This window comes from Ptychodera flava, chromosome 17, assembly GCF_041260155.1.
Source record: "Ptychodera flava strain L36383 chromosome 17, AS_Pfla_20210202, whole genome shotgun sequence".
In the NCBI taxonomy this organism is placed as follows: domain Eukaryota; kingdom Metazoa; phylum Hemichordata; class Enteropneusta; family Ptychoderidae; genus Ptychodera; species Ptychodera flava.
The window spans coordinates 17,421,639-17,432,429 of record NC_091944.1 but is presented as its reverse complement, the minus strand read 5'-3'; the positions used below and the strand labels follow the sequence as shown (position 1 = coordinate 17,432,429).

At 38.1% G+C, this 10,791-nt stretch overlaps 1 protein-coding gene across 1 annotated transcript; it reads right to left on the bottom strand.

Annotated features, from left to right (window-relative positions):
• Positions 1-691: 691 nt before the first annotated feature.
• On the bottom strand, positions 692-9,227 carry LOC139115661 (L-arginine-binding protein-like). The gene is made up of 8 exons (XM_070677952.1): positions 8,545-9,227; positions 7,825-8,033; positions 5,003-5,052; positions 4,084-4,179; positions 3,471-3,641; positions 2,979-3,109; positions 2,024-2,264; positions 692-1,708 (listed from the first exon to the last, which is right to left on the bottom strand). The coding sequence occupies exons 1-8, from the start codon at positions 8,584-8,586 to the stop codon at positions 1,671-1,673; spliced, it is 978 nt and encodes a 325-aa protein (XP_070534053.1). The 5' UTR covers positions 8,587-9,227; the 3' UTR covers positions 692-1,670.
• Positions 9,228-10,791: the final 1,564 nt, after the last annotated feature.

Below are 10,791 nucleotides of genomic sequence, written 5' to 3'. Positions count from 1 at the left end.
GACTTACAACTACAGAATGTACAATTTCTCTTACGTATGATTTCCTGTTTTTTCCGAACGCCTTGTAAAGTTAAAAAACTGACTAGAGGCACGTTTTCTATTTTCACAACTAGTTTGTCTATTTTCTTGTTTGTATTGTATAATTTTTAAAAGTGCTGAATAAATCAAATCTAATCAAAGTTATCACAAAGAAAGTTGTTTTCATTGAGCTTGCATTGTAAGGAACTTGAACGGTCACCTACGACTGCACAGCCTGATAACGTCCAGCGCCTTCTCATTTTCTTTCCTCGATTTCAAAAATCATTTAAACGAATGTCCAAAACACTTTGTGAAAATCCATGCCAATCCTGATATGTGACGGTGTCCATTTGGTCCAAATTTTAAATTTATCTTTGAAAATATTTAGGTTAAAGTGGCGCTTGAGAAGAAGATCACACGTCGGCGGTAGCAATCAGAAGTCAGGAGTCAGGAGTCTGCCATAGAGGGCTACGACTTTCTAACACTAGGAGGTAAAGTTGGAGAAGTCCGTCGCCTATTCATTGAGCCAATGAAATAATAAGAGAATGATATCTGTCCATCATCTTTCCTCTTTCGGTTGTTTAAGGTCAACGATTGTGATGATTTTTGGTCACAGACGGGTCCGTTAAGAGCAGGCGACCCACGAAAATACAAACTTTTGAGTAAGCGCATGGACGATCTGACATATTTATTTCAAAATACATCACTAGTGTAAGATACACTCGCTATAATGGCTAAAAATCTACATATGTAGCACAGTTTGAGAGTTTATCCAAGTTTTGTTCCGAAACGCCAGAGAATGTGTTTCCGCTGATGCGTCGTTAATGCCTCTATCACTGAGTGGCGGAAGAAATATAATTCTTTGACATGAGATGAATGCATAGAAGAAGGAGCAATATTGATTGCGTGTACTCAATGCAAAGTAACAAGCCAGATGAAGCCCGGGGTAGAGAAGGCAAACAAAGAAAAGGCGGTACAGAATATCATAGAGAGATTAAATTTATGGAGCAGGCAAAGCTGGGTTAAACAATGTCGAACAAAGTATAGAGAACTGAGCAACGGAGAAGGTACAAGTTGGTAGCAAGATTTTTAAGAGACTACATGGTTCATGGAAGCCTCACAGAAATAAAGTGCAGTAATGGGAAATGTAGGTACACACTGCAGAGCAAGAGAAAACATACAGATGAAGTACCAACGAAAATAAAATGTTAACATTTGCTGTAATTTGATATCCCATCTATGCTTCGAAACAGTCCATTATGTTATGTCCCAAACTATCCCTATGTATCAAACATACACGTAGGAGTTAACATGAAAGATGTTATCTCATAGTTTTATTCACTGCTAACTACTCTATCGGATTCTTTGACCTTGTTTTTTTCACGTTGTCTTTTATTATAAATTAATGTATGATTACCAACAAGGTGTCATTTCCAATGATGTTATATAAAAATGAGAATTAGCTATACACCGTTGGAAATTCAAAATTAACGGAAAAAATCTTATGTTCTCTTCTCCTCACGAAGCTACTTAAACGGTCATATTGTTTGTAAGCTGATACTTTTCTATAAGCCACTCAACAGATAATTCTTGAACTATTGGATGATCAATTGGTAAGTTACTTTAACGATATCTATAACAAGTTTAGATTTTTAAAATGAGTCTTCACAATCAATTCTTCCCATTTTACCTGTAAGAAAAGAAAATTAATTAAAAAGGGCAGAATGAACGGATATGCAACTACAAAACGATGAAAGTAAACTGTTGGGATTTAAAGAGGGTATTAATGCTGTTCATTATGGTTATTCACGTAAAGTATTTGTTCTCCAAATCCACATTCAATTAAGATTGAAAGGAAAAATACGTTTTGACGGTTCAATGAACTGCTGTCTCTCTTTGCCAAGATCATCAATAAATATAAGGGCTTGCTTAACATCTGCCACCCATTTTTAGAAATGCCAGTTTCTATACTGTATTTATATTTATAAAATGTTCAATCTTGTACCATGTTTCTTTTTCGCATCTTCACACAATGCAGCATATTTGCCACTCTTCTTAAGCTTCATGAGTGCTTCGTTGAACCAATTTATCAGGGAGCTGTCTTTTCTTGCTACAGCACCGACTCCCTCTGCACAGTGCATGACGTCATCCAGCGGCTCAAAACCTACTGGTGTGCCCGTTAATAATTCAAAGCGCTGATCGCTACCTTCTCCAACTGGTAGCGTTAGGGCAAAAACTGCATCGACCTGTTAAGGTAGATTTCAGTAGACATTTTCTTCAAGTGTGTATGATTCACTTTATTTTAGTGTACTTAGGTAGGTACGTAGGTACGTAGGTACGTCGGTAGGTACGTACGTAGGTAAGTTGATATAACATTATTGAAAGTCATAAAGCATTTTAACTTCTTCCGATTCCTTATTTGTATATTTCATGAACTTTCCTAATTAGGGATATATTCCTGGATTTTCTCGATCAAAGTTGGCGAAATATTCCACATACATTGATGGTGCTAAGTTAAAATAACATTGAAAGTCACTTCGCATTTTCATGTCAGCTACTTTATAATTTGCATATCTGATGAGCTTTCACAGTTTGGTATACATAGCTTGAAGGACTTGACCAAATGAAATTAAACGTGCTGTATAAAGTGGTGATAAAATGACAGCAGAGCTGGTTACATATTTGTACAATTAATGACCTTTAGAATCTGTTGTTAATATTGTTCATGAGGTTGATAATAACTCTTTCAATGAAGTTGCAAACATGTGGCAAAAGCTTACATTAACACACAACTGCAATATAATGAAACGCTTGAGAATTTTCAGTTCACATCTGGTTATGAAGTTGGCATACAATAAAAATCACCTGAGGTAGAGGTGTATCTTTCTCTCTAAAGATAAATAGCAAAGTACATTCCGTTCTCATCTAGATGCTATCTATAGGTGTCCATAACTACGTACCTCGTTGTTTTCAAGGTAATAAGGCAGATGTGCAAATGGTACGACAATTTGTTCATACTGCAGAGTGTCGGCACCAACTACTTTGTTATCCCTCAAACATCGATTATTGCTTTGCCAGCCTTCCAGAAAAACTGCAAAATGAAAGCATTTTGGAAGATTACATTGCCCATAATTTAAAATGCAATCTGACGTTTGATGGGTAACCGCGTCAAGTGAACTGATAAGAGAACGTTTCCTGTGATAGGAGAGTCACGTGGTCAGTACTTGCACATTATAGGTCATTTTCTTTCGCCACCATTATTCAGTAAACGTGCTGAACCAATGACTCGACCACTATTCTCACATCAAACGATAGGGGTATTTCATTCTGTCTGATAAGAGCAGTTAGCATCACCCTACATACATTTCAAGTTAGCTATGACCTCTTCGGCACTGAGAACATTGGATTACATCTCTCGAATGAAAAGAAGGTCATCAAGAATGACAACATACCTACTTTCTTGCCTGTTATGTTTCTTGAGTTAAAGTTTTCGGGATTTCCTTCCTTAACTATGAATTGGGAAGTTCCACTGTATTTCCAGAACGAATGGCTCGTCCAAAATATATTAGCCATTTCTTTATTCGTCGCCATGAAACATGCATCAACAGTTCTTCCAAGTAAACCTTCAAGAAGCGACAAAAATTATGGTCAGAAGAGACGAGCTGTGAGCCTACGTACTATTTCATTGTCAAAGTCAGCATGTCAGTGGTTAGCGATCGAAACTTTTTATTCTTAAAGTTTAACCGACAATAAATTTAATACAACGTTTACATCTATAAGGCTGGGTGTTATCCATGCCCCTGCTCCCGGTCACGCTCACATATCACCAACCCAAGTAACATTATTTCTGAGAATATTAAATCATTGATAACTGTAGTATGCGCCACAGGAAACGTTCATTTACAGTAATCCTGAATGAAACAAAGGGTACTGACCTACGTAGATGAGACGGTGAGTGTTGTATAGTGAGTCTAGAGTTGCAACACAAACGGAGAGCACCATATATCCCGATTCCATGAGATGTAAAAGTGTCAACTTGTCGAACATATGAATGAAATTTCCTACCTTTCCCGCCAGCTAGGTTGCCATTCTCTCCTTGAGCCAGGCAATCAGTAAACGGATGGTCTTGAAGCCTGCAAGTTTTCCCAGTCTCTCTACATACTTCCAAGAATGGAAATGGGCAGATTCGTGACGAGATGGGAAATATTGTTACACACGGTTCAGAACTGACCCATCAAACATTTCTCTCCTCTTAGCATAATTCTGACGAGTCTACATATATTTCTACAAGATACGCAGTTTTCACTGACTCATACTTATACAGGGCGATAGCTACGCCCGTAACTCTTGGCAGATGTACTTAACGTGTTAAATCACTGCTGTGGCATCTTTCATGCACATAATTCTACTATTTCTAGATTTGTACCTAACAGGTACACCTTTTCCTCTGGCGACATCCGTAAACATAGTGAATACGCACGCCGATGGCCGCGTGTGATGTCAGCCAGCCACGTGTGCATGGCAGTAGACCTACCTACCTGCCTGCCTGCCTGCCTACCTACCTACCTACCTACAAACTCACATACATACATACATACATACATACATACATACATACATACATACATACATACATACATACATACATGCATGCATGCATGCATGCATGCATGCATGCATGCATGCATGCATGCATGCATGCATACATACATACATACATACATACATACATACATACATACATACATACATACATACATACATACATACATACAGACAGACAGACAGACAGACAGACAGACAGACAGACAGACAGACAGATAGGTACAGCAAGATACACAGTGGGCCACACAGTCGTGCATTTAACGTCGGTCTCCTTATGAGGTCGGCGTATCATTTTATTACGCTAAGTTTAAAAATATGTGGCATTGAAACTACCCAATGCATTTTCGTGATGTCAAACATACAAATGAATTAAACTTACTTTCCTGTAGAATATCTTGGAAGAAACCTTTAGTGGTTCCATCATCGTCACTGTATAGAAACATAAGAAAGTTAGGTATGCCGAAAAATTGGGAGAGAGAGAGAGAGAGAGAGAGAGAGAGAGAGAGAGAGAGAGAGAGAGAGAGAGAGTTGTGCAGAAACACGCATAAAACATGGCAAATGTCGTAATAATTCCGATGTACTCGTAGCACCAATAAAGGAAAAGAAAGAAACTGATTTACTGTAAAATTTGGCCAGATGTGTCTGCACGACTCGACACACATGATAATGAAATAATTATTTCGGCATAACGCCTGGATTGTGTTCTGAAACATAGTAATAAGCAAACAGCAATTATTTTTCACGCGTTTGGCTTCAACAGGGTCAAAACCTTTCAGGGTTATCAACATCGTGCGTCAAGTGTAAATTCAATGCTTCCCTGTAAATCTTCGCTGTATATGTTGAAGGACTTAGTTGGAAACCTCCAGCCAGCCAGGCAAACGATTCTACTATAACTTGTTTTATTGAACGAACTAGTTCTTCTCTTCAGTCATATCGTACAATTTGATCATATTATAGGACAAATTAAATTAAGCAATAATGTACCGTTTGTCTTTTTGTTTATATTACAGATATCTTTTCATCGGTATTGATGAAGCTACAATATAATTGCTATTATATCATACCAGTATATTGATGGTGCAAATACAGCGATCTGATTGGTCGAGACGCGAAAAGAACCGTGGTATATTGGCGATATACCACGGCTGGCATGCGCACTAGCTCTCGGCTTGAGGAAAAGTCCTTTTTATGACGTTCCATGCCAGAATTTCAATATACTATTATGATATAATAGCAATAAATCACACCAAGCGACGGTATACCACTCAATTTTGACCATTTCACTTCACATATGCACTCGCTATCGCTCGTGCATATTATATGTCGTGAACTGGTCAAAATCTCGTGGTATACCATCGCCGGGTGTGCTTTATTGCTTACCTGATGAATATTCGAGTTTTGACGTAAAGTAAGTACATGTAAACACAAGTTACATTCAAGGGTGCACCTGGGCGGTTACTTACGTGACGTGTAAAACATGTCGATGTCTAATCCGGATAAGGGAGCGATCAGTTATTACGGCCGGGGTCGGGCCGGCAAAATCCAGGGGGGGTCACCTTAAATTTAAAAAACTGCAAAGGGGGTCATGTGTTTTTCAAATATCACACAGGGGTTCACTTAATTTTCATAAGTATCTGTTCCATCAAAAAGCAGTTTCGGTGTTCAAAAATATTGTGGGAAATAAAAATGATTCGCTGCATGATTTCATTCTCTGAAGTCATTTAACTGGAAATCTGAACAAAAGTATAATCATCTGTCACATGAACGTCTTGCCTTGGCAACCGTAAGGCTTGTCTTCTAGTGAATCGATCTCACTGAGGGCAATGAACAGCTCTTATGTCATACATATTATAGATATAACAAGTTGTGTTATGGAAAATATTTAATATTTACCTGTAGACTACAGGTGAAATTTCAACATCATAATTGTTGTCCACATCTGAACTTTAGTTTTCTCATAAACTACAATGTATCGATATAGTGAATATACATTTCAGTGAAATTCCAAAATCAAATTTTTTTGAACATACATCAACTTGTAGCCAAGAACTTTAAAAAGAATTACCAAACGTCAATAAATAAACATATTTAGCTAGTTTTGTATTGGAAAAAATTGTTCATGGTTTCCTCATAGAAAACCATGTATAGTGAATCAACATTTCGGCGAAATTCCAAAATCAAATTTCTCGCACACCCATCCACTTGTAACCACCCTAGTCTAATCACGTACATTCACATCAATTATTTTACGTCCATAAATGCACATATTTTGTTAGTTTTATATTTAAAAAACAATTGTTTATAGTTCTCTCATAGACTAACATGTATGGTGAATCAACATTTTCGGTGAACTTCCAAAATCAAATTGTTGTACACATACAAGTTGTAACCACCATATTCCAATCGAGTACATTTATGTCAATCATCTAACATCTATAAATGCATTAATATTGCTAGTATTGTATTGAATCAGTATTACATAGATTTCTCACAGACTAACATGTATAGTGAATCAAAATTATCAATTAAATAAAAAAAAATTATCAATTAAATCCAAATATATTTTTTTTGTACACACACGCACTTTTTGCTTGCCACTGCAATCAAAGTACATTTACATGAATCATCAAATATATGTAAATGCACAAATATAGGTTTTTTATTGGAAAATGTTAACAGTTTGCCCGATAGACTCCCATGTATTATGATTTGATATTTTAGGATGTAGCACTATATCTGCCATATTTTGCCTTCTAATAGTTTAAATAACCAGAAATGGTGACTCTCCCAATTGTCCAATCCCTTTTAGGGGGATTTCCAAATTATAGCAAGTCAGAAAGGGAGATTTTAACGCATGTGAGTTTGTTAAGGGGTCATTTGAAAAAAAACCCAATGAGAATCTATTTTTGTATTTTATTGCCCCCCCCCCCGCCCTAAGCTGTTTCTGTGCGGAACTTTATTCAAGGAAATCGGGGGTGTGGGGTGGGGGGACATGAAAGTTTTGTCATCTTAGAATGGGGCCATCAATTTTTTTGTGCAATGAGTAGGGGGTTCACTTATTTTGACTTATGCTCAGGAAGAATTTGCCGGCCCACCCCGGCCATAACTGAACGCTCCGTAACATGCACATGAAAAGAGTCCTTATCTATACAAGGCCGTATTTCATACGTAACCTGTTGGGTATTACGTCTAGTAACTTACACGTAATATAATGGACAGTTACATCCTAGCTGGCGTTGGAACGTATAGATTTTCTCATCATTTTCCATTTCTGAAATGGCCTGCGTCATCTCATCTTCCAGGATGTGCAAGAAGAGCAAAGTCCCAGCAAGATATTCGCGTCGGCGATTCATGAATCTCATATTTGCCAAGGTCAGCTGCAGCCTGTTACCTAAGTCATACTGATACCTCTTTAAGGCAAAATAAGTCTATGATAAACTTGTGTGAAATTAAATAAGCCGATAAGATGTTTAAATAACAACAACATACTCATTCACAAAAAAGGTGTGAGAGAAGTAATTTTCTGCGGGGTGACACTATCAGAGGCCAGGGGGAAATTTTGTTCTTTGTATTGGCGGAGCTTATTAAAAAGTCCAGCTCGTTTATACGAATATACCTGTTGTCTGTTTGCATTTTGTAACCTACTGACAGAAAGGAAGGTTTGACGTCCGTGATTGTTTAATCGTCTCATGTTACAAGAAAATGCAATACAAACAACGCATAAAAGTAAGAAATATATATCTAACAATGGTAATGTGGCAGAAGCAAGGAGTTAGACGGGGGGCAAAACCATGTAGCCATGCAGCTGGAGAGAGGGCGGATGGAGAAGATAACAATTTGGAGGGAACAGATTGTTTGCAAAACTAAAATATGTTGATACACGTCTGCTGTCCTCCTCTCGAAATTGCTACCAGCACTTACATTTGTAAGATAGTTCCTTATCCTGACACGCTGTATCGACATCGGGACGGTCGTAGAAGTCAGGACTCTGGACAAAGGTACGTGTACGTCCCTGTTGTCCAAATAACACAGGAGTTGTTCAATTGGCCTATCCAATGGTGTCTTGCATGCGTCGTGGTCAAGTAAAGACTCCTCTGAGCACAACGCTGCTGAAATATGAAAATATTAGATTATCATCATGGACGATATTATCTGGAGCAATAGAATGACATATTCAAATAGGCGGGAAAATTTATAGTAGTTCAGTCAGGTGGCTACTGTATCTGTCATTTGGTCGACCTTTACTCTTGTAACACAATGATGGCCTTCAAGTTTTAAGTTCACTCCGAGCAACAAAGCCTCCTTTTCTTCAGCAAGGGCCACAGATGATTGTAGATTTAATCGCCTTTTGCAAAGAAATGGTTAAAATTTCAGAATGCGTTGACGGAGTTCGATATATTTTGTAGTAAGACTACTCAACTTGGGTTAATAAGCATACACCTGTCACGATGAAGAGAGCCCTGTTCACAGTCTCCATGATGCCGTCCGCGTGATACTAGTAACTGACCAAAGAGTAGGTTGTGTCGTCGGCCTCGCTTTCAACAATATCATGTTTATCAGCTAAGTGACCTACGTCTTCTGTTTGGCAGGCCGTACATGTACGTAGGCCATAATGATATGTTAATGACATAAATAAGCTATCGCTGGGGTTACAAATTTGCTAGGTGAAGATCTAGCCAGCGCCTTTTGGTTAAAGATAAATACCTAATAGATGTTCTTCCGTATATCGGAAACAATAAAACAGTGATTGCCTAGTTCCGGCTTCAATCTTGAACTTGGAAATCAAACAAGTACATGACTCGGTCCCATGCCCTAGATCTTACCTTAACTTTCCGATGTAGAGAGTACAAAACTTCAGAAATAGACTTGACCTTGCAGCGAGAACAACAAAGACTTTACCATTTCGCTAAAATCTCCGAATTTCACAATTTGGAGAGACAAATTATCTTAGATAGCCCATTTTGTAGACTTCTTTACAACTGCAGAATGCGGAATTTCTTTTACATTTTCCGAACGCCTTGTCAAGTGAAAATCTGCCTACTAGAAGCACATTTTCTGTTTTTCTGTTTCTGTTGTTTTTTGTAGACTTCTTTACAACTGCAGAATGCGGAATTTCTTTTACATATGATTTCCTGCTTTTTCCGAACTCCTTGTCAAGTGAAAAACTGCCTACTGGAAGCACATTTTCTGTTTTTCTGAACTAATTTATCAACAAATCAACAAAAAAGCAATTTTCATTGCTCTTTTGCGAATCGCATTGCAAGGAACCTTAACGGTCACCTACCACTGCGCGCGCGCATGCACAGCCAGATAACGTAGAGGGCCTTCTCATTTTTGTACTGTGAGTAAATTCCATGCGTACGTCTCTCTGTTGTAGATGTGCAAAAGTACACGTACATGATGACTTCACGTGTACATTTGCCAAGATTGTGACCCTGTGGTCAACCGCCGTTCAATGTCCTTGAGCAAGGTATTAACTGATGCAGTATTCTTCCGCTGTTTTATACAGTCAGTTCTTCACTTCATTGTACCGTTATTTCCCTTTCCCTTTGTACCCCCAAAATGTGCAATTTGACGATTCATCTTAAGAACTCAAACCAGGGTGTACATACATGCGTGTTCACACTCTCTGCAAACTGTACCACTATACTTATTCTGTACTGCATATCTGCCGTGGAGATATATACCTTTTGAAAGCATAAAAAAATTCACGCACACAAGATACTATCTTGTCGGCAAAAGATAGTTTCTTCAGAGGAGCAGAAGAAACTATATCGTGTATGCACAAGAAGTAATATCTTTTGCTCAGGATAATCTTTTTTCCCCTTTGGATTTCAAAAATGTCTCTTTGGGGCTTTTATACCACCTGCAGTTGTTTCCCAATGTCGATTCAGTTCTGCGAAGATTTGATGGCTTTTACATTACCCATAGCCTGATACGATGCAATGTTGCATGGCACATGAATTCAAACCATATCTGTGTGGTCATTTGAAAGTTATTCTGGCAAAGGTCCCAGCTGAATGTTGGACTCTTGCCATCTCTCCCGACATTGAAGATACCCATTCAAAGACTTACGTTCTGAATTTCCCTTCGGCAAAATATATGAAGGCCTTAATTTTGCTTAGCTGAGCAAATGCAGTTTGGTAAGAACTGCACTCAAAATCGATT

What these genes read in the sequence shown, in the direction of transcription:
- LOC139115661 (XM_070677952.1), bottom strand. Translation starts at nt 8,586, where the DNA reads ATGTCGATACAGCGTGTCAGGATAAGGAACTATCTTACAAAT. An exon ending in TAAGGAACTATCTTACAAAT is followed by an intron (nt 8,034 to 8,544) that starts GTAAGTGCTGGT and finishes TTTGCCTTAAAG; the next exon opens with AGGTATCAGTATGACTTAGG. An exon ending in CCAAGATATTCTACAGGAAA is followed by an intron (nt 4,180 to 5,002) that starts GTAAGTTTAATT and finishes CATTCTTGGAAG; the next exon opens with TATGTAGAGAGACTGGGAAA.